At 39.1% G+C, this 24,897-nt stretch overlaps 1 protein-coding gene across 1 annotated transcript in view; it reads right to left on the bottom strand.

The window, feature by feature from the left end:
• Mcm8 (minichromosome maintenance 8 homologous recombination repair factor) overlaps window positions 1-24,897 on the bottom strand; it is a 39,288-nt gene that overhangs the window by 10,403 nt on the left and 3,988 nt on the right. The window contains exons 4-13 of the mRNA XM_070006781.1: window positions 24,536-24,618; window positions 23,992-24,129; window positions 21,880-21,983; window positions 19,402-19,600; window positions 16,614-16,699; window positions 9,000-9,151; window positions 8,575-8,770; window positions 5,759-5,789; window positions 4,337-4,477; window positions 3,511-3,652 (exon numbers count right to left, since the gene is read on the bottom strand). Of these exons, the coding sequence (XP_069862882.1) occupies window positions 3,511-3,652; window positions 4,337-4,477; window positions 5,759-5,789; window positions 8,575-8,770; window positions 9,000-9,151; window positions 16,614-16,699; window positions 19,402-19,600; window positions 21,880-21,983; window positions 23,992-24,129; window positions 24,536-24,618 (1,272 nt within the window). The remainder of the gene's footprint in view (window positions 1-3,510; window positions 3,653-4,336; window positions 4,478-5,758; window positions 5,790-8,574; window positions 8,771-8,999; window positions 9,152-16,613; window positions 16,700-19,401; window positions 19,601-21,879; window positions 21,984-23,991; window positions 24,130-24,535; window positions 24,619-24,897) is intronic.

Below are 24,897 nucleotides of genomic sequence, written 5' to 3' on the forward strand. Positions count from 1 at the left end.
TACAAGAGAGAATTATTGCTTATCTTCCAGAAATTTTCACACTGTTATTTAACGAGGTGGTGTTCAATATTTATTCACTTACCACTTTTACACGTAAGGCACTATTTGGTATGGGCTCCAAAAATGAAGATATTAAGAGTCACCTTCAAAATGTATAAATTCAAGCAGGCAAGATAAGAAAGGTACATGTAAAGTCAGTTGCCAATGGCTCACACCTATAATCCTAGCTGCTCAAGTGGCTGTAATCTGGGCCTGAGATTTGAAGTCAGCCCAGGCAGGAAAGTCCATGAGACTCCTATCTCCAATTAACCAGCAAAAAGCCAGAAGCGGAGCTGTAGTTCAAGTGGTATACCACTAGCCTTGAGCAAAAAAATCTCAGGACAATGCCCAGGCCCTTAGTTCAAGCCTAAGACTAACCCCTTCCTCTCCACTGCCACCCCCGAAAAAAAAAAGCTCCTTTTTTTCCTTTTCCAAGCTCAGTTCACAAGCAGAGGCTTATGATACTTTTTGGTACCCTAATAAGGACTTTGGAAGAGAAAGCTAGGAGATGGTTGGACTTCATGCTGCCTTTCTATGTTTTTATTTACCTTCTCTCTTTTGACAAAGTTCAACCCTCTATACTGGACAAGTCTGTGCTCAAAACCAGACTTTTAACTTAACCAGCACCAGCTATGTATCTGTGCATAGATCCCGACAGTGAGACCCCTGAAGGCTTTACCCAGACATTTCCCTGTGCTACATCTTTCCACACCTCTCTAGAACTGATAGACCTAGTATAGCTCCTCATAGGTCAGTGCAGGGTATGAGCAAAATGAAGTTATTTGTTTCTTTAGCTGACACTTTCCAAAAGTAGGATGCAGCAAACATTTTCTCTAAAGAGGCAAAAGTAAAATCTTAGATCTGTTTGGTTCAGACTTGGGTTTGAACTCTAGGCTTTGCTGTGGTCTACCACTTGAGCTATGTCCCCAGTCCTTTTGGGTTTTTGTTTTTTACAATCCTATAAAAAATATTTTTAAAAAAAGTTTCACTCTGTGTAATATACTGAAACAGATTAGGCTTGACCATGGACTTGAAGTTGTTTCATTGTGTGTGTGTGTGTATTTTTGTTTGTTTCTTGTTTGTTGTTTTTTGTGGGACCTGGGGCTTGAATTCTTGGCCTAGGTACTATCCCTGAGCTTCCTTTGCTCAAGTCTAATGTTCTACCACTTGAGCCACAGCACCACTTCTGGCTTCTAAGTAGTTTATCAGAGGTAAGTCTCACAGACTTTCCTGCTCAGGCTGGCTTTGAACCATGATCCTCAGATCTCAGCCTCCTGAGTAGCTAGAATTATAGGTGTGAGCCACTGGTGCCTGGCTTTTAAAGTACAATATTTCAACTTAAAACATATTAAACTCTTTTGCCTGTATATAACATTCAACTATTGGGGGGCTGAAGGAGGTACTTCATTGACTGCTGAAGGAATATAGTTATAAAGAAAAGCCCTTTGGGGGCTGGGAAGTTGGCTCAGTGGTAGAGCGTTTGCCTTGAATGCCTGAGGCCCTGGGTTCGATTCCTCAGCACCACATAAGCAAAAAGAAAAAAGCCGGAAGTGGTGCTGTGGCTCAAGTGGTAGAGCGCTAGCTTTGAGCTGAAGAGCTGAGGGACAGCGCCCAAGCCCAGAGTTCAGGCCCCACGACCGGACCCAAAAAAAAAAAAAAAAAAGCCCCTTTGCCTGGTGCTGGTGGCTCACGCCTGTAATCCTAGCTACTCAGGAGGCTGAGCTCTGAGGATCGCAGTTCAAAGCCAGCCTGGGCAGGAAAGTCAGTGAAACTATTATCTCCAATATACCACCAGAAAACCGGAAGTGGCTCTGTAGCTCAAGTGGTAGTAGAATGCTTAGCCTTGAGCTGAAGAGCTGAGGGACAGCGCTCAGGCCCAGAGTTCAAGTCCCACAACCGACAAAAAAAAAAAGAAAGAAAAGAAAAAAGAAAATCCCTTTATTTCTCCTGAAAGTTTAAGCAGGACCTTGTACATGTTTCTAGAAGCCAGTCTCTGCTGAGCTTCCCTTTATATTTTTCCCATGGTATATGTTGTCAAAATCTTTTCTTTTTAAACAACCATATGCTATGCTACCATAATAGTGCTTATTAGCTTATCTACCTATACTTGGAAGAGGTGGCACTGCCATTAATATTTTGCATCCTAAATCTCATCTGTGAGGCTAAACCTACAACTTCAAATACAAAGTCTGACAGCTTAACAATGTTATCCCTTTTATTTGCATATTTCCTACACCTCTTAACAAAAATACTTTTTTACTCTGATGAGCTATAAAAACACATAAGTTATTTGTCGAACTTATTCATTCAGATATTATTGAGTGCCTACTATTTACCAGTACTATGACCTAGGCATGCAGGATATAGCACTGAAAAGACAATCATTCCTGCTTTGTAAACTTACATTATACTTGGCTGAGGGGAGGCAGAAAATTACAAAAGCAAATCATGTGAAAATGATAATTACTATGGAAAGAAAAAGTAGAATAATGTAACAAGAAAACAGTGTATAGGTCAGAGACAGGGAGAAGGAACACTGAAACAAAACCATGATGGAGTAAAGAGAAACAGCATCATGGACATGTCTGGGAAAAGACCCCTCCAGGCAAAGGGAATAGCAAGTACAAAGCCCTGTGCAGAAATGTGATGTGCTTGTGCTGATGGTGTTCAGAGGTATATCAAGAAGGCCAGTAGGACAGGGAAGAGGAAATGAGGGAAGTGGTCTAACTCAGTTTCTTATAAACTAAACTTATAAACCACCATTCAAACTCTGAAAACTACCGATAAAATGAGTTTAAATACAGCAAACCCATTAATTCTAACTTATTAATTCTAAATTCTATTATTCTAAATTCTTGTCATGTCCTTCAAGCTCAAAGGACAATACATACCATATCCTTTTCAGTTTCAAGGTAATGAACTATTTTGGGCTAAGTAAAAGTTCTGTATCCAACAAGCACTACTGTGTGGATCTATGTCCCACTGCACCTCTGGAAAGGAGGTATATACTATGTATATGAGAACAAGCAGTCAATGAGATACCCAAGTCCTATCCTATATAGTACTTACTAGAAAGCATCAAAATGTTTTTGAAGACACAAATGTAAGGGTATGAAAAGAGATTACTTAATTTTTACAAATTGTATCTGCTATAAAATCCCAATAATGAATGATATTAAGTATCAGTTTCAACTGTGCAGTATAAATAAAATTGATAATCCTGTATTTCTAATGATCAATTTGACAACCACTGTCAATTCATTAAGACAGTTCTATCCCAAATGCCTCTTGAAACAAATTTAAAGAAATTAAAAATTTTTTTAAGTTAATTCAAGTATGGTGGTGCAAGTCTGGGAGGCTGAAGCAGGAAGATGAAGAGTTTGAGGCTAGCCTCAACTACACTGAGAAACTTTTGTCTCCAAAGAAAAAAGAAAAAAAAAGTACGAACTATTATTCCCTTGGGTAACTCACCTTGATCACCAAGCACCAGAGCACCAGCTTCCAAAGCAAAATCACCAGAGGAGCTGTCTTTTGAAAGAGTTACAGTCAAACCAGAGGTGGTTGTGGTATTACCACAGACATACACACCACGAGGAGCAATGTTGCATGCTGCCTATAGAACAAAAGATTTGAAGAAACACTGAGTATCAGGGAAATCATAGTGAGAGATAACCACACAAAAAGGTTAGTGGTAGTCTTTTAAGAACTTCCATGTATGATCCTCACCACTAAAGAAGGAATTATTATATCCCCACTTACTGATGAGCAACCAAGATCTACAAACAGTGAGAAACTACAGTTATGAAGGCAAGAAGCACAGACAGTTTAACTCTGGGGTCTGTAGTGATGTGAATATTCAACAAATTACCACTAAAGGTTCATTTTCAAGTGTAAATAGCAAATTGTAAGTATTAGATTTGTGGGGTGTTTCGGGTGGTTTTTTTTTAAAGAGATTTTTTTATTTCTTTTTGTTGTTGTTGTTGTTTTAGCTAGTCCTGGAGTTCTTCCTTGGCTTTTCTGCTCAAGGCTGGTGCTCTACCACTTGAGCCATACCACTACTTCCTATATTGGGGATTGTGGGGAGGTTTGAACTCAGGGCCTCACACTCTCAGCTTTCTTGCTCATAGCTCAATTTGAAAACAGGGTCATAGAAACATTGAACATTACTCAGAAATGCTAAATTCACCGTTATCACCAAACTAGATCCTCTGGAACACAGCATACTTTGAGAAAATATGCTTGCCAAATATTCATACATTGAATAAGAAGCCAAAATACTAAATGATTTATTTTCTACCTGTAGCATCTGACTCTTTCCCAAGCCTGGATCTCCAACAACCAGAACATGTGGGTCTCCTCGAATTGGAATTCTGTTTTTGTCATCTGCATATTTCTGGCTACCTCCAAAGAGTGCTAATGCCAAACCTGCTTTAACAAGCTCAAGAGTGAAGAGAAAAAAAATTAATTAAAATGACTAGCAAAAGAAGTAATCTTCCTCCTATATTTACAGCACTATCACTATTACTGATTTGTTTGGAGTTGGTTTTGTTTTGTAGTGTGTGGTGCTGAAGATTAAACCTAGGAGCTGGAGCATAACAATAAAGTAGTCAAATGCTATACTACTAAATTAAATTCCCAGATAAGTTTTTTTTTTAAAGCATGGGTTGGGCACCAGTAGCTCACATCTATAATCTTAGCTACTCAAGAAGAGGAGATCTGAGGACCAGAGTTCGAAGCCAGTCTGGTCAGGAAAGTCTGTGAGACTCTTAACTCCAAGCTGGAAGCATAACTGCAACCCCTCTGTATATCATTCACACAATAAAATTTAAAAAATAAAAACTTAGAAGCAAAGCCAGGCATGGTGGTACACACCTGTACTCACAACACTTAGGAGACAAAGTTAGGGAGATCAAGGATTCAGTCAGCTTGGACTACAAAATATGACCCTCTCAAAAAAAGTCTAAAAACATAAATTTCTATATATAATTAAAAAGCAAAAACTTGAAAGCATATTAAAAAAAATAAAAGAAGTATCTTAGAAATTACTAAGTATAGGTCCTTTTTTGTAAGGCTTCGTCCCATTCCATAAAGATGAGAAATCGTTGTTGGCTCATGCTTTAACTTACAATGTTCAACAGTCAACTCTGAGGAAAGCCCATTCCTATCCTAAACTGTCAGAAGATTTTTCTTGTTGGGGGGGGTGGGGGGAGGATGGGAAGGGATGGGAAAGGGAAACAAAGAAGGAGGCTACAATGCTTGATAAAAAATGTATTCATTATCTTGCCCATGTAATTGTAACCCCTCTGTACAGTATTTTCACAATAAAAAAAAAAAAAGATTTTTCTTACAAGAGACAGGCTATCAGTCTTCACATCATCAAGTTATTTTGAATAAAGATTCACAGAAATGTAAATGGTAACAGACACTAGCAATTTTTTTTTTTTGGGGGGGGTCCGGTCGTGGGGCCTGAACTCTGGGCCTGGGCGCTGTCCCTCAGCTCTTCAGCTCAAGGCTAGCACTCTACCACTTGAGCCACAGTGCCACTTCCGGCTTTTTTCTTTTTGCTTATGTGGTGCTGAGGAATCGAATCCAGGGCCTCAGGCATGCAAGGCAAACGCTCTACCACTGAGCCACCTTCCCAGCCCAGACACTAGCAATTTTAAAGCACTAATTTTGTGAATTTTATATATATTTTTGAAGGAAGAAGTAAAATACTTACTTCATGACCAAAAATGACAGGGCAAAGGGAGCTGCAAAAAAGAATACAATTTATAAACTGTATTTTACATTTCAGAGATTCATTAGAAGATATAATTTGTTTAATATGTTTTATTTGCTATAAAAACAGACCAAAAATTATATCCCCCCTCAAACACCAAGAAGTTGTATTTTCCACAAATTATTGGTTAATCTATAAAATAATGTTTTAAAAATTTGTCTAGTGCTGGGTGTTAGTGGCTCATGCCTATAATCCTAGCTACTCAGGAGGTAGAGATCTGAGAATCTTGATTGAAAGCTAGCGGGGGCAATAAAGGCTGTGAGACTCTAATCTCCAGTTAACCATCAGAAAACCATAAGTAGCACTGTGGCTCAAAGTGGTAGAGCATAAGCCTTGAGTAAAAAGAGCTCAGGGACAGCACTAAGGCCCCTAGTTCAAGCCCCAGGACTGGTACACAAAAAAATGTACCTGTGTAAGAGAGATTATATATATGCAAAATATCTTCAAGTTAACAAAAATACAGTTGTTCTTCTGAGAGCCAGCCTTTAAATTACACTATAAACATGGACCATGATCTCCCAAGTATTATATTTCATATGAATAGACATCTTTAGACCTGTGCAGTCACATCACTGAAAGGAGACTAAGCAGTGAACTCAGTACAAAACAAGTTAAAGCCGGGCACCAGTGGCTCACACCTGTAATCCTAGCTACTCAGGAGGCTGAGATCTGAGGATCGTGGTTCAAAGCCAGCCCAGGCAGGAAAGTCCATGAGACTCTTATCTCCAATAAACCACTAGAAAACTGGAAGTGGCGCTGTGGCTCAAGTGGTAGAGCGCTAGTCTTGAGCTGAAGAGCTCAGGGACAGCGCCCAAGCCCAGAGTTCAAGCCCCACAACAACAACAACAACAACAACAAAAAGTTAAGATTGAATAAAATCCCTATGTTTTCTAGTTTAATTCTGAAAGGATCAGACAGTAAGAATACAAATATAAGAAGTATATTTACATTTATTCATTTTATAAACAAGGAAAGTAAAACAAAATGGAGCGGTTGGTAGAGATATAATCAGGAATTAAAATATGAGCCTTTATCCCTATGTAATATATGTAAACACAAAAACCAGAGTCCTGCCAGATGCCCTTGGCACTCACTGTTCAAGATATTCTTGTCTTCCTACTCCTAGATCCTAAAAAGCACCCATACCTGTCTACCAGAGGGTTTCCATACCCATAAAAGCCTCATCAGTAGACAGATGGCCAGACCTGGATGTTGCAGTATTTCCTATCCTGGAGCAGCTTCAAGTGTGGGCCATTAGAAGAAACTCCAAGGCTAATTTTACACAATGTAGTATTCCAGGGTCTTGGAAGGATTATGACCTGGCTGCTAGTGATAACCATTCATTAAGGTACCATAGGTAGACTGGCATCCCTTTGCTACATTAATTCCTCCTTTCCTCCACCAACATTTCTGGAATTATTTTCCAAACAAATAATGTTTAGCTAACTGCTTCCAAAGGAATTGGGTCAGGCTGTTTTTTGTGGGGCTTAAACTCTGGGCTTGGGCGCTGTCCCTGTGCTCTTCAGCTCAAGGCGAGCGCTCTACCGCTTGAGCTACAGCACCACTTCTGGTTTTCTAGTGGTTTATTGGAGATAAAGAGTCTCATGGACTTTCCTGCCTGGGCTGGCTTTGAACCACGATCCTCAGATCTCAGCCTCCTGAGTAGCTAGGAATACAGGTGTGAGCCACTGGCACCCAGCTGGGTCAGGCTATTTTATTAAAAACTTTTTTTGAAAAACAACAACAAAAACCGCACTGACCTAGTTTGACAATTTGCAAATTAATAAATTAAAGACCACAGAAAATTCTAATTTTGAAATTAAATTCACAAACATGGGTAGGGGAGAAAACTGGGAAAAAACCCTATATTTTGTATATTAAACTATCTTCTCTGAGTTTGACTAAATAAATACTGAAAATGTTATATCTTATTCATAAGCAGTAAGAACAAATAAAAAATGTGTTCCCATCCCAAACCAGGCTGTTTCTAGGCTACCAGACAACTCATGTCCACACTGTACCCTACATTAGCACACTGTCTTAGCAAGAGTATGTTTCAGGGACTAGTTAGAAGGTTTAAGAGCCCCCCAAAACTACTACTTCTTCAGGTGGTAAATTAGTATGCCAAAGGCAGAAAGAAAAAGCCAGAGCCCACAACCTAGGTATTTTCACCAAGATCCTCTTTCTCTGATACAAAATCTCAGTGATTTACTTCATAACTCTTAAGTCTGTCTTATTCCCATTTCTTCAAAATTATCCAAAAAAATATTGGAAAAGATTCTAACAGAATGCTGTGTTAATTTGAAGTATATTATAAAATTTCCTTAATCTTCTGAACAACTTCCTGAGATAGACTGAATAACAAATTTGTGTGGGATAGTATCTATTCTTAATTAAACTAAAAATCAAAACATTTTACTGTAAAGTATCAGAGCACAAACATCAATGAGTCATATATACATGCAACTCTGCCACCATAGCACAAAAGCAGCCAAATACATTAAGGACAGACTAGACATGACTATGTTTCAGCAAATCTTTATGTGTGGACACTGAGACCTGAATTTCATATGTCATGAGATAGTCTCTGGATGTTTTGCAAACATTAAAAATAAAACTTATTCTTAGTACAAAGGCCATGTCAGAATGAGTAATAAGCTGGATTTGGTTATTTTGATTAGTCCTTGTTACTTGTAGCCAAGAGCACCTTCAACGTGAACATACGTAATATAACTTCAGGTAACCTCAATACCTACTTGACAATGAGTTTAAACAGGTTTTCTTCAGCTTGAATCTCTTGAATGGCGTAAAGGTCTTTAAGTGAGAATTCCATCAATGTTCCATGATTACAACCATCCTCAGAAGTCTTGGTTTTCTGCCCTTTGCTATTACTAACAGAATTTGCTTCGATGTACAAAAGGAACATGCACTTGTCATTCTTATTTCGAGAACCTGTGAATTCACAGTATTAAATGCAATCATTGCATTTTCATTTTTGCCTATGATGACTCAACCAGAATGTTAAAGAAAGTCACAATGATATATAAATAAACCTTTATTTTAAGGAAAACATTCCATCTTATATAAGGAACAATGAATTCCCTAAATCATTTAAAAGTATCTTTATAGATAAAAAAGATTAAGGCTGAGAGACAACTATGGGGAAGGAGTTATACTATACCTTCTTCAGCATTTGAGACTTTGACAATTCCAGTAACAGTCACGGTGTCTCCTGGGACACAACTATCCACAAGGTCATGAACAAGCTCACATTCTATTGTTCGTGGAATCCGTCCTGCTTCTCTCTGAGCATCAGACATAAGCTCTTGGACTCTAGGAAGTTTGAGATTTTTCAGTTAGAAATAGCTATTTTTAATTGCTTCTTCAACATATTAACTACATTTTACAAGGTGCTGAACTAGACAAAAGGCAGATTTGTTTTAATGAAGTTTAATAGAATTTCCAATTCAGCATGACATGTACATTTGCCTAGCCTCTTTCCAGGGACCACCAAAATGAGAGTGAAAATGAAGAGAAGTTTGGGGCATGCAGGTGTCATCAGGAATTTAAATGTTAATGACTTGTTTTGGTCAGTCATGAGGCTTGAAATCAGGACCAAGGAGCTTTCCCTGAGCTCTTTTGCTCAATGCAAAATCTCACAGACAGCCCCGGCCTTGGCTCACACCTGTAATCCTAGCTACTCAGGAAGCTGAGATCTGAGGATCAGCGTTCAAAGCCAGCCCAGGAAGAAAAGTTCCTGACACTCTTATCTCCAATACACCACTAGAAAACCGGAAGTGGTGCTGTGGCTCAAGTGGTGGAGTGCTCGCCTTGAGCTGAAGAGCATAGGAATAGCACCTAGGCCCCGAGTTCAAGCCCCACAACCGACAAAAAGAAAAAAGAATCTCATGGACTTTCCTGCCGGAACTGGCTTTGAACTGAGATCCTCAGATCTCAGCCTCCTGAGTAGCTAGGATTACAGGCACCGGCTAGAACACTTTTCTATGGCAATGGACCTATTCTCTCTAAGTGGAGAGTTGAGGTGTCCAGTAAGGCTTTTAGGACTCCAGAACAAAGTTTCTTCATTTTGGTATTCAAGAAGCTCAAACCAATTCAAAAACATATTTTTATTAGTCAGAATTCCTTCTTATTTAAAAGTGAAGCTTGACAACTCAATGGCAGTGATGGGAGGAAAGGGAATGAGTGGGAAAGAGGGAAATGTACGTATCACCCAATGTGGAAGAAATAACTGTATTGTCAAAGCTCATAGAACTCATAAATGTTATAGACCACGACAGACAATTTTCCCCATGAAAGTTAGAATGTGTTTGTGACTTTAACTAAGCATCACTATCCCACAATACTGTGAAATTTGGGAAATTATGCAACCACTTAATCACAATAAAGAATTTGAAAAAAAAAATAAAGTGAGGCTTGATGAAGAAAACCTCCTACCTACAAGAGCAAAGGACACCTACTGTAACTACTTCAAACGACTTCTCACTTCTCACCAGGCTTTCAAGAATGAAATGCAATATTTCAGGAAGGAGAACACTTAAACTGTTTTGAGAAACGCTGCGATCATAAAATAAAAACAAGCTGCTTAAAGGAACTACAGGAAAAACGAGCATGAAATCAGAAAACTAAAAACATGTATATAAAAGTCAAACATTTATAAAAGAGATACACGAAAAAGCCAGAGAAATTTAGAAAACAGAATAAAGAAAATGAAAGGGTGAGAGAATAGTTGGTCTGCCTTATTCATGGATTTATCACATGTGATTTTGATTAAGCATAGTCAGAAAATAAATAAAAATGAAAAGAAATTTCACAAACAGTAATTTTACATTCTCATACCTATTACACAGCACAGCTGATGTGGAGAAGCTCTAAGTCAGTTCCACGAATCATTCATTATTTCATGTGATCTGCTGAGTGTTCCTATGTCCTGCATTTTGTGAAAATATGCTTTCCAAAAAGCAAATGATGGGGCTGGGAAGGTGGCTCAGTGGTAGAGCTTACCTTGCATGCATGAGGCTCTGGGTTCGATTCCTCAGCAGCACATAAGCAAAAATTTTTTTTAAAAAGCCGGAAGTGGTGCTGTGGCTCAAGTGGTAGAGCGCTAGCCTTGAGCTGAAGAGCTGAGGGACAGCGCCCAGGCCCAGAGTTCAGGCCCCACGACCGGACCCAAAAAGCAAATGATGCTTCAAAAGCAAGGAAAATGTTAGTGTGCTTAAGTGACAAAGAGTGTGCTTCATCAGAAGGTAGCATGTTTTTATCAGAAGTTAGACTGCTTTACAGGAAACATGAATCAAGCAACCATACAGTAGAATACTGAACTTCAGGCATCCTGACATTTTAAGTTTTTCCTTAAAGTCATGCAGGTACATGGTTTCAGATTCCAAGGGTCTATTATAATGCAAGGGATGCTTCTGATATGTGACCCCAAAGAGAAAACAGCCAGACTTGAGTTGATAATAAGTGCAGGACAAGAGGATCTATCTGTGTTAAGGGGATACCAAACCATGACTAAATGCACTGTTTCAGAATACTACAGATAAAGAGAATACACAGAAGGGGAAAGTCCAATCCTTTCAGAGGAATGACCATCAACTCTCTCACCAACAGCAGAGAAAAGTAAACAAAACAAACTTGAGTAATGAGGTAAATCTTTACCCAGGCTAAGATACAAATAGACATTTCCAGATATGCCATAGACCCAGAACATTTTACCGCTCAAACACATTTTTTGAAAATTTACTTGAGGAGAGTGCAAGGGAAAGGATGACATTGTCCAAAAACAAATGTACTCTTTACCTGGCTTATGTATCTATAATCCCTCTGTACATTATCTTTATAATAACAATTAAAAAAAATTTTTTTTGTCGGTCATGGGGCTTGAACTCTGGGCCTGGGCGCTGTCCCTCAGCCCTTCAGCTCAAGGTGAGTGCTCTACCACTTCAGCTACAGCACCACTTCCGGTTTTCTAGTGGTTTATTGGAGATAGGAGTCTCATGGTCTTTCCTGCCCAAGCTGGCTTTGAACCATGATCCCCAGACCTCAGCCTCCTGAGTAGCTAGGATTACAGGTGTGAGCCATGAGCACCCGGCTATAATAACAATTTTTTAAAAGAGAAAATTTACATGAAAATTTCTCTAGAAAACCAAAATTGGAATCTTCAAAAATAGAAAATAAAGCTAAGAAAACAGATGGCCTAATTCCAGCAGAGCCCTGAAGAAATCCCAGGATGGAGAAGGGCTGTAGGTATATATAAAAAGTGACCTAGATTCAAGTAGAGTTCAGAAAGATACCTTTGTAGTCTCTCCCTTCCCCCTACAAAAGCTGAATTCCATGTATTAAAAGATATATTTGAAAGCATCTTATGATTTGAGTATATCCCAAGGGGTATTAGTTGGGAGCCTGGTCCCAGAGACAGGACCTACCTCCTGCTCTAGCTTCCAGTTTTGCCATGTGATCTCCTCTCTGCAAACCTTCTACTGTTGTGGCACCATTGGTCACAAAGTTGGTGCAGCCACGGGGGCTCTTGCCAGAATATGTGCTATGCTATTTTGGAATTTCAGTCTTCAAAACTGTGAGCCAATCACACCTGTAATCCTAGCTACTTAGAAGGCTGAGATCTGAGGATCACAGTTCAAAGCCAGCCTGGGCAGGAAAGTCTGAATTTCTTCCCTTATCTCCATTAACCACCAAAAAGGGAAAAGCGGAGCTATGGCTCAAGTGATAGAGCCCTAGTCCTGAGCAAAAAGAGCTCAGAGATAACACTCAGGCCCTGAGTTCAGGATTGGCACCAAAAAAAGAGGAAAAAAAAATTAAAAAAAAAAAAACTTCTTTCCTTTGTAAGTACTCAGTCTCAAGTATTTCATTGTAGTTTTAAAAAATGAGCTTAATACAGATGGGAAAAACATGATAGAAATAGTGAAGGTATATATTAGAAGCTGTATCATCATTTAAAATAAAGTGCTAAACAGTGCTCTAGTCCAAACATGAAGCACACTGAAATATATAGATAATGGTGTACAGCCAATGGAGTGTAAGATCATTTGACTTTGATGCTCAAATCATTTTCATTTAAGTCATAAAGAAACAACAAAAACAGCCAGACACTGGTCAATGTAGGAGAGGACCTGGAAACAGAACCCTCCCCCTATCTCAAGCACTCCATAGAATAGATTTTTGTGATCCTGGTTTCAGGCACTAATCAACAAGCCAAGCAAGCAAGCATCAACCAAGGAGATTCCTTAAAGTCTCAGCTGGACACAAGATTCAGAATTAGGGTGACTAGGTTCTCTAGTTTTCTTGCGACCATACCTGTTCATATCTTTGACCCTACTATTTGTCTACTTTGGCACTGGCTCTGTCCATCCCCAAAGGATAAATAATTGTGAGGACAAACAGTTGTATGGAGGGATATGAAGACAGAGAAGACATAGGCCATCAGGTGGCACCAAATGCAGGAGCACCCTGGGGTTCTAGGCTGAGTCATTTGGCAATATCATTTAATACCAGTCCAATATCCTATCTATTGTAGGAATCTGGAGTAGATAATGGGAGTATTTTTTGGTTGTTGTTGTTTAGTTGTGGGGCTTGAACTCAGGGTCTGGGTGCTGTCCCTGAGCTTTTCTTTTTTTTTTTTTTAATGTAGAGAAGTATTTAATATTCATTAATTAATGGATTACTTAGGTTTTTTTTGGGGGGGGTCTGGTTGTGGGGCCTGAACTCTGGGCCTGGGCACTGTCCCTCAGCTCTTCAGCTCAAGGCTAGTGCTCTACCACTTGAGCACAGCGCCACTTCCAGCTTTTTTCTTTTTGCTTATGTGGTGCTGAGGAATCGAACCCAGGGCCTCATGCATGCAAGGCAAGCCCTCTACCACTGAGCCACCTTCCCAGCCCCCCTGAGCTTTTCTGCTCAAGGCTAGTGCTCTGTCATTTTGAGCCACAGTTCTGCTTCCAGTTTCCTGGTTGTTAATTGTTGCTGTTTTTGTTTTCTTTACCTTTTTTCCAGTTTGTTAGTTTATCTGTCTTTGAGAGAATAAGTGGAAGCACAGAAATGGAGGGACTAAGGTAAACAAATGCAGCAGTGATACTCACTAGACACTTAGTTGAAAATGAAATATACATCTTGTAGGTGGGGACAGGAGGGAAAAACTGGAAGAGGGCGAGGGTAGGGGTGACATTGTTCAAAAAGAAATGTATTCATTATCTGACTTATGTAACTGTAACCCCTCTGTACATTGCCTTTACAATAAATATAAATATAAATATATATATATATATATACAAATTTATACACATAAAAAGAAAAAGAAACAACAAAAACAGCCACGTATTGGTGGCTCACACCTATAATCCCAGCTATTCAGGAGGCTGAGATCTGAGGATCATGGTTTGAAGCCAGCCTGGGTAGAAAATCCTCATGAGACTCTTTTCTCGAATTAACCACTCAAAAACTGAAAGTAGAGCTATAGTTCAACATGGTGGAGTGCTAGCCTGGAGCAAAAGAGCTCAGGGACAGTGCCCAGGACCTGAGTTCAAGCTCTACAACTGACTAAAAAAAAAAGGAAAGAAAAAGAAACAACAAAACCAAACCACCCAGTGATATAAATTATGTCTCCTTTTCTTGATGTTTATTTCCCTTTACTTAGTTCTTTGTCAAACAACATTTACATTATTATAAAATTGTAAATACCATTTGTGATTTTTGCTAGACATAACCTATAAACAAAGCTGAGAGACAACTAAAATTGGAAAACGGAATATATTCTTTAACAATTTAAGGTAACATCAAAACTGAGAAACTTTTTTTTTTGGGTCCGGTTGTGGGGCCTGAACTCTGGGCCTGGGCGCTGTCCCTCAGCTCTTCAGCTCAAGGCTAGCACTCTACCACCTGAGCCACAGCGCCACTTCCGGTTTTTTTCTTTTTGCTTATGTGGTGCTGAGGAATCGAACCCAGGGCCTCATGCGTGCAAGGCAAGCGCCTGAGCCACCTTCCCAGCCCAAAACTGAGAAACTCTTGAATTAGAAGACATGAAAGCAAACACATCTCTCTGATGTCCTCTACTCACGTAAGAATGGATGCACTAACATCAAGGAAAAAGACCTTATCTAAATTTAATAAAGTAACAGGAAACTATGGTAACTGTTACTTTCCATACTAACTGAACTTTTAAAACCATTTATAGGTTGTGAAATGTGAAATCAGAAAGACCAAAATTACTGATTATTAAAAATAACGCCAAATATTAAAGGCAGAGTCCCTCTGTACAGAGAAACTCCAGGTCAAACAGCCTTTTCCATCCTTGCTAAAAAGGATACAACTCTCCCTTACCCAAGTTTACCAAGCTGGAAGCTTTACAGTTTACCACAAACTTTGCTGAAGGCCTCTGACAATCTTGAGGCTTATCACCAGCTGTATTGAGTTGCTGTATTAGTCAGAAGCTTATAATAAAAATCATTTCTGTAAAACAGACTACCCCTACCCAAAGTTGTATTTTAACTTCTGTAATCCAAGGATATGCTTTGACTTTTTGTAATCAAGTATCAATAGTATCAATAGCATTGATAGTATCAGTCATGCTGACCAAGTCAAGATTATGTTTTGCTTATGCTTTTGTGACTCAAGACTATAGTTTGCTTATGTAACTTTGCTTGCTTGCTTTGGCAAACATCACCTGAGTGTAACCCCTTCTTATAAAAATCCTCCATGAAAAACAAACAGGCCTGTTCTCCAAAGCTCTGCTAGCTGGAGATAGTCACCTTATGGCTAGAAAAAGGCTTCCAGCCAGATTGAGTGCTGACATATCTTACTGGGAAATCAGAATACTACACAGGTAACATTAAAATATTTTCTTTATGAGCTGGGAAGGTGGCTCAGCGGTAGAGTGCTTGCATGTATGAGGCCCTGGGTTCGATTCCTCAGCACCACATACACAGAAAAAGCTCAAACTGGTGCTGTGGCTCAAGTGGAAGAACACTAACCTTAAACTGAAGAGCTGAGGGACAGCACCTAAGCCCAGAGTTCAGACTCATGATCTACAAAATAAAAATTATAATAAAATAAAAATAAAGTATTTTATATATTTAACTAATGAATAGTATAAATGAAAAGTATAAACACTGAACATCAAAATACTAACTTTGAAATTGTCGAAATTTTATAATCTAGTATACATCTCCCAGTACTCCTGAGGGCTTGGCCAGGTACCACATCCATCTAACCTGCATAATCTCAAACTCTGCCCCTCAATTTCCTTCCTTCAATTCTCTTTCAACTCACATAGGGCAATATAAATTCTCAGAATGGCACATGTCTAGATTCCTAACTCTCAGGAAAGTATGTAACAAGCTGGGCACAGTGGCCTATGCCTGTAATTCTAACTACTCAGGTGACTGAGATCTGAGGATCACGGTTCAAAGCCAGCCTAGGCAGGAAAGTCTGTGAGACACTTATCTCAACCAACCACCCAAAAACCGAAAGTGGAGCTGTGACTCAGAGTGGTAGAGTGCTAGCCTTTAGTGAAAAAGCTCAGGGACAGTGCCCAGCTCATTATCTCAAACTCTATGACCAACAACAACAATAAAATTATGTAACATCTTTTCTGGGACCCAATAGAGAATAAATTTCAAACACACATAATTATTATGACTCATCCTCATCCAATAAAAATCTATCATTTTAACAGTGTAAAATGGTATATATGTAACATAGCAAAATTACAGATTTACTCAGCAGTATGAGAATCGTAAACCTGCCTTTTATTTAACAGTAGTTTGCTTACTTAATTGACTGCCAGTCCATTGTAACTGTGAGAGGTGAGCTATGTAGAGGAACAAATGACTTCCCATGACATTCAGGCACAGGACACTGCAACAAGAGTAATTCACATTCAGAGTTTGATATTATAATCACATTACAGGAAAATTCAATTCATAATACTTCACTAAAGTAAGATCCATCAAGAACTGTAATGACTTTCTGTTTTTTTCCGGGAATAGATGGGAATCACAAGTTTCCAAGGTACTTTTCTGGCTGTCCTTTTACTTCCTACTCTTATTCTGTTTGCTATGGACATGCAAGCCTCCCTGTATATTCCTTCCTTCCTCTGTGCTCATGTACTCTCTCATTCTTGGGCTCCTTGAAGGCCCCCCTCTCCTTCAATCCTACATATTCCAGCCCAATTCTCTCCTTTTCAAAAGGCTTTCTTAGGGGCTGGAAATGTGGCTTAGTGGTGGAGTGCTTGCTAAGCATGCATAAAGCCCTGAGTTCGATTCCTCAATACCACATAAACAGAAAAAGCCAGGAGTGGCACAGTGGCTCAAGTGGTAGAATGCTAGCCTTGAGCACTAAGAGGCTCAGGGACAGTGCCCAGGCCCTGAGTTTAAATACACACACACACACACACACACACACACACACACACACACACACACACACACACACACACACACACACACACACACACACACACACACACACACACACACACACACACACACACACACACACACACACACACACACACACACACGCTTTCTTAGACCACCATTAATAGTATCTTTTTAATATTGTTTGTATGGTATATATACTGTACTGAATAGGCAGTCCTCAGAATATAAACCAACTGTGTTCTGGTGTTTAGACCTCCATATGCATTTAAAAACCCAGATATTGTGGTAGACTGTGTATTCCAAATATCATTGCAATATATTTCCCCCTTTCTAGAAACTTGCTGCTCCCCTATCAAGAGATGGACTCTAATTCCTTCTCTTGAAATCTGGGACAGGCTTGTGATTCATTCTGTAACCAGCAAAATGTAACAGAGTGATGCTGAGATCTGAAGGATTGTGGTTCAAGTCTAGCCCAGGTAGAAACATTCACTAGACTCCATCTCCAAAATAACCAACAAAAACCAGAGCTGGAGATGTGATTCAAGTGATACAGTGCCAGCCTAGCAAGCATAAGATCTCAAGTTCATGCCCCAGTACCACAAAAATAAACTTTAAAACCTTATATTTTTGTTAAAAAATTAAGCTAAAATATAATGAAATGTTATTATCTGCCTGACTATCATGGTGGATACACAATATTATTTATATTATTCTCTGTACTTTATTCTTTGAAAATTTAGAACAAAAAAAATATCATTTCCAAAAGGTGGAAAGAATAAAAGAAAGAAAGCTTTCAATATACCTATTAATTACAAACTAAGATATATGAAGGGAAAGATGAACAATGCAGGATAATGACAGACTCTGGGATGGTACAAGCAAAGAAATTAATGCATTGTATCTTTAAAAATCTATCTAGAAACTCAAGGGCAGCAATGGGAGGGAGGGAATGAGACAGAGGGAACAGCTTACACTAAGCAAAAGGAAAGAAATGTACGTATCACCGAATTTGGAAAAAATAGCCGTAGAGTCCATAAGCATTACAGACTATGATAATGACAATGTGCCTCGTGAAGGTTAAAACGTGTTTGTGACTTTAACTAAGTATCACTATCCCAATATTGTGAAATTTATGTAATCTTAATCTCAATAAAGGAAAAAAAAATCTCTCTAGATTAGACAGAGGATATTAGGGGAAAACTAGGAGAAAGCAAAGGAAGGGATGATGTTGTCCAAAAAAGAAATGTACTCATTACCTAACTTAAGGAACTTTTTTTTTTAATCTATCTAAAGCCAGGCACAGTTGGCTGATGTGTAGAGTCCTAGGTTCCAGGAGGCTGAGATCTGAGGATTGCAGGTTAAAGCTAGCCTGAACAGGAAAGTACATGAGAATCTTTTCTCCAATTAACCAGCAAAAAAGCCAGAAGTGGAACTGGGACTATAAGCACTAATCTTGAGCAAAAAAAAATCTCAAGAACAGAGCCTAGGTCTTGAGTTCAAGTCCCAGGCCAGTACAAAAAAAAAATCTATCTAGAGCTAAAAAAAATTCTGGGCAATGGGTAAAGGAATGCTTTTTACTTCAATATTTCCTCTTGTATTCTGAAGTAGGTCATAAAGTAAAAAGAAAATATTGTTTTTAGAAACATTAAGAAGTGATCCCTAAGCTGGGGCGCTGGTGGCTCACGCTGAAATCTTGAGGATCACGGTTCAAAGCCAGCCCAGGAAGGAAAGCCCCTGAGACTCTTATCTCGAATAAGCCACCAGAAAACGGGAAGTGGTACTGTGGCTCAAGTGGTAGCCTTGAGCTGAAGAGCTGAGGGACGGTGCCCAGATCCAGAGTTCAAGCCCCACAACCAACAAAAAAAAAAAAAGTGATTCCCTAGCTGGGCACCAGTGACTCATGCCTGGATACTCAAGAGGCTGAAATCTGCCAATGGTGGTTCAAATCTAGTCTGGCAGGAAAGGAGGAGACTCTTACCTCCAATTTAAAACAGAAAAAAAAAAGGCTGCACATCCACCTGTGGTTCAAGCAGAATACTAGAATACTAACCTAGAGCAAAATAGTTCAGGAACAGTGCTCAGGCCTTGAGTTCAAGGTTGAGGACAAAACAACAGTAATCCCTGTAAATTGATTTGCCTGTGTTATCATGATAATGAGGCAGTTAAAAAACACTTAACCTTTGTGGGAAGATTATATTTTCCATCAGGAAGAGAAACACTCTGAACCTCTCCACACGCAGAGCAAAGAAAAGCCATCTTTGTGCAAAGAGGCTTTATATTACTGACTCGAACCACTGTTCCTCTCAGTGCAATGTATTTTCCATAGTAATTTGCACGGATATTCTTGAGGTGTGTCAAGGGCTCATAGTTGTATACCCTAAAAATAAGAAAGGAACATATTTATCTATAAGTTTACATGAACAATCTCTGAGATCTTTTTTTCAAGTTTCTTTTAGGAGCAATTGTGAAATTCTCAAACTATATTTTCCCTTTCTATATCAAAGCTCAAAAGAATTAAAACTATTCTTAAAAATAAAAATGAGCCAGGCTCTAGGCCCAAAGAAACATAGGTCCCATGGTTTCCCTTATTTGTAATATCTAGTATATGTATGAGTCAAGCGGAAAAGGTCAGATAATGTGATGTCAGGAAAATGAACCCTTATATGTGTATTTTAATGTTTTTTTCTTTCATGCATGTGTTTCTAATGCATTTATAAGATTATCTCTTTGTTGCTTTGTATGTCCCTCCCCCACAGTATAACCCCTGCTTTCACTATATTTGATGTCAGTATAACTTGTGGAGGAGATGGGGAAAAACCAGTTCTATAAGGATACAGGTGGACCTGTTGCAACAATGAGAAGTACAAGTTGTCATGTCCAAAACGAGCTTTACAACGTCGGTGCGGGGGGGGGGGGGGGGGGGGAAGGAATAGGATTGGGATGGGGGGGAGGGGGGAGGCTGGGAAGGGATGTGAAGGGTAAACAAAGGAGGAGGCTGCAATGCTTGGTAAGAAATGTACGCATTATCCTGCCCATGTAATTGTAACTCCTCTGTACAGTATGTTCACAAATAAAATTAAAAAAAAAAATGAGCCAGGCTCAAGTGCCTCAGCCTATAATCTTAACTATTCTGGAGGCTGAGATCTGAGAATCATGGTTTGAAGCTAGCCCAGGCAGGAAAGTCTGAGAGACTTTTATCTCCAATAAACCAATAGAAAATTGAAAGTGGCACTGTGTCTCAAGTGGTAGAGTGTTAGCCTTGAACAAAAGAGCTCAGGGACAGTAACAAGGCACTGAGTTCAAGCCCCATGACCGACAAAAAATAAACTAACACACAAAAATAAGCCAGGCACTGGTGGCTCACACTTGTTACTCAGGAAGCTGAGATCTGAGGATCACAGTTTGAAGCCAGCTCAGGCAGAAAGTCCATGAGACTTGTATCTCCAATTAAGCAATAAAAAGCTATATGTGGAAATGAGACAAGTGGTGGTGTGTAAGCCTTGAGCAAAAAACTAAGGGAGAGTGCCTAGATCCTGAGTTTAAGCCCTCGTATGGGAAGAAAAAAATTAAGATTAAATAAAAATAAAATTTAAAAATCTATGTTCTAAATTTCTTTTTCTTTTTTGTTGGTAGTGGGGCTTGAACTCTGGGCCTGGGTACTATCCTTCAGCTCTTCAGCTCAAGGCTAGCACTCTACTATTTGAGCCACAGTACCACTTCCGGTTTTCGGAGTAGCTTATTGGAGATAAGAGTCTCATGGACTTTTCCTGTTCGGTTTGGCTTTGAACCTCAATCCTCAGATCTCAGCCTCCTGAATAGCTAGGACTGGCACCTGGATAAATCACCTTTTCTTAATGCATAGGTCACTATCTATCTATGGAAAAGTGGGAAAGCAAAGAAAAGGAGAATGTCAAAAAAAAACAAACAAAACCTAGTTTTAATTCTTTAGATAAAATTAATGCAAATTCTACAAAATTTGGAAAAGAAAAAGAAAACCTTGATGATTTTCTTATTTATCTCAGTGAATTTCCAATCTCAAAATATAAAAAAGAGAGCTGAGTGCTGGTGGCTCACGCCTGTAATCCTAGCTATTCAGGAGGCTGAGATCTGAGGATCATGGTTCAAAAGCCAGCCCAAGCAGGAAAGTCTGTTAACCACCACAAAACCAGAAGTGGTACTATGGCTCAAAGTGACGTAGAATGATAGCCTTGAGCACAAAAGCACTAGCCTTGAGCACAAAAGTTCAGGGACAGCACCTAAGGCCTTAAAAAGTTTAAGCCCCACAATTGAAAAAAAATAAAAAAATAAAAATAAAGAGGAATTCAAGAAAAATAATTTCATTTAATCCCTTGGGTCCAATAAAAACCTAATAATTTAACAAAATACACATGTCCCTCAGTGTATCAATCTTGGTAATAATACACTGTAACCAGTGTTTGCAAAAACTTCTAGGTTGGGAAATCAACTTATTTGGGCAGAACATATGGATTCCCATAATTTTTCTTTGAGTAATTATCAGTGAGTTTACTTTGATATGATAATGAAATTGACAAAGAACACATACCATTTTTACTCACTGCCTTGTTTTTATAAAATGAGGTTATTCTGAAATAGCCTTCAAGGCCCTATTCTAAGTAACAATAGCAGGTTTCTTACCTTGCATAAATGTGCGGCACATTTACCATTGTTTCTCCATCACTAGGCAATCCTTCTTGGGCTTGTAATTCTGCTGCATGTCTTTCCAGGTCCTTAGTCAATATCTAAACAGGACAGATATTTACATAAATTTAATCAAAGTTTTTTCAACAAAGAATCAAAAGCATATGAACAAAGCTGGGTGCCAGTGGCTCATGCCTGTAATCCCAGCTATTTGAGGCTGAGACCTAAGGATCATGGTTTGAAGCCAGCCTGGGCAGGAAAGCCCATAAGTGACTCTTATCTCCAATAAACTACTCAGAAAATGATAGAAGTGGTGCTGTGGCTCAAGTGGTAGATAACTAGCCTGAAGCTCAAGGACAGTGCCCAGGCCTTGAGACCCAGAGTAGGGAGGGAAAGAAGGCCCCTAAAGCAGAGCCAGATGCAGTGGTACACACTTGTAATCCCAGCACCTAAGAGGATAAGGTAGGAGGAGAGCAAGTTCCAGGTCAGCCTAGATGAAAAAAAAAGAAGAAAAAAATAGAAGAATTTATTTAGCTATGGAGAAATAATAAATAAATGATATGTATCTGAAAACAAGCAAGATTCTAAGTTTAGGTTTAACAATATATACCTCTGTATGCATCGAGATATTCTTACCTCCCCTGCTGTGTCGAAATTCTAGTTATCCTCAAGAACTATCAGAAACCCAACTCTTTCTCTGAATGCACCCTGCACTTTCTCTGTGCCTGTCCTGAGATTCACTAGCTTGAAGAATTTACCACGTTGTTCTTTTTTTTTTTTTTTTTTGGGGGTCCGGTTGTGGGGCCTGAACTCTGGGCCTGGGCGCTGTCCCTCAGCTCTTCAGCTCAAGTCTAGCGCTCTACCACTTGAGCCATAGCGCCACTTCCGGCTTTTTTCTTATTGCTTATGTGGTGCTGGGGAATCGAACCCAGGGCCTCAGGCATGCAAGGCAAGCACTCTACCACTGAGCCACCTTCCCAGCGCCACGTTGTTCTTTTTTTAAAAAATGTCTCATATGTTGTCAATGACCATGACATAAAGGCAGGCACAGAAACTTATTGTTACAATTTTATATATGGGACACTCAGGAAATAATGTCCTCTTTGCTCCAAGTTCATAACTGGAAACACTGTGATGCTTTGTCTTATCTTCCCTATGAAACAGACAGGGTTTAATTCCTGAATGGACTTTTTTCTCCCCCCACTCATTCTGGGGCTTGAACTCAGGGTCTGGGCCCTGTCCCTGAGCTGCTGTTGATCAAGGCTAATGATTTACCACTTGAGCCACAGCTCCACTTTTGTCTTTTTTAGAAGTTTATTGAGAGATAAGAGTTCCGTGAACTTTTCTTCAAAGGCTGACTTCAAACTGTAATCCTCAGATCTCAGTCTTGTGACTAGTTAGGATTACAGCCATGGGCCATTGAAACCCAACTAATTCCTGCAGGATTTTTAGTGAGATTAATTCAAGTAGGTTCCAAGTAATGTTATATTTAGGTAAGCTATTGTTTACTAAATGAAGGGTATCTTTTAGGACAAGCCTGCAATCCCTCAGTTCTAGCCAACATCATAGCCAAAGCTAATTACTGTGTGTGAGTGTGTGTGCTTGAACTCGGGGCCTTATGCTCTTCCTTCACTTTTTCACTTAAGGCTGGCATTCTACCACTTGAGCTGTACCTCCACTTCTGCCTTTTTGCTGATTAGAGATGAGTCTCTTAGCTCTGTCTACTGGCTTTGACAGTGACTGTCCTATCTCAGCCTCCTGAGTAAGTAGAATTACAGGTATGAGCCATGAGTCACTAGCTCCAAGCAAAGCTATGTACCTCCATAAAGCATTGATACTATAAAAATCATCCATTAAAATTCTAACAGAGCACATGAAAGGAGGAAGGAAGGGTGAGAAAATGCAGACATTAAATACAATGTACATTACGTAAAAAATTGAACTATAGAACTTGAGGGTAGAGATGGGAGGGGAAATAATGAGAGAGAGCAATCAAAGAGGTGGCACTGATCAAGAAGCATTGTACTCATGAGTTATGGAATTGCAACCTCTTTGTACAACTACTGAATAAAAAGAAAATTCTAACATAAGTCTACACAAAATACTTACCTGATGTATTGCCAGACCCATGCAAGCCAAAGTTTTCTCAGGTGCATCCTTTAGTTCATTTGCTATATTTAATACTTCATCTTCTTTTGTCAAATCTTTAAAATCCACCAAAATACTTCCCTTTCTTTCTATTTCATCCTATAAAAGATTAAAGCTTGAAAGTAACAACTGCTTTTATGGAGTCAATTATCACAACTTAACATTCAATTGTACATTCTGAGAAAGCAAGTAACATTTATATAGTTCTAATGCTTAAGTACTATATAAGCTTTGTGCCAAGTATTGTCTTTAACATTTAAAATATATTGACTTATTATGCCTTTTAACAAACCTCTACTATTGTACTATCTCCAACAGATAGATGAGAAAACTGAGGCACAGAAAAGTAACTCACCAAAGTGCACACTGAAGGTAAATGGCAGAGATGGGATCTGAACAGTCTAACATCAGTGTGTATGATCATAACCACTAGCATGTTACATATACTGTTCAATTAAACAACACATAATGGTAGACTGGTAGCTTTGTTGAAGAAGAATCTTACCTTATCATATAAATCAATACGTCTCATGAAAAAATTTTCAAACGCTTGAATCTTCTCAATAAAAGGAGAGCTATCACTGTAAACTAACCCAACAAACACGGCATTAGCATTAACAAGCATATTTGTACAAGCTAATATTCATGAGACAATAGAATCACTATAAATGGGGTAGCATTTTATCCTGGACATTAGGTAAGAACTGGTGTGAATACATACTTAAGATTTTAAAACAAGATGAAGTCCACATAATCTGAAATGTAGATAGGAAGCATCTATCTGTTAGAAGTCCCAATATCGGGGTAACTTAGTATTGAGTCTTTTTTTTTTTTTTTGAGTCCAGTTGTAGGGCCTGAACTCTGGGC

Source organism: Dipodomys merriami, unplaced genomic scaffold (assembly GCF_024711535.1).
Source record: "Dipodomys merriami isolate MVZ:Mamm:240054 unplaced genomic scaffold, mDipMer1.0.p SCAF_7, whole genome shotgun sequence".
NCBI classification, from domain to species: domain Eukaryota; kingdom Metazoa; phylum Chordata; class Mammalia; order Rodentia; family Heteromyidae; genus Dipodomys; species Dipodomys merriami.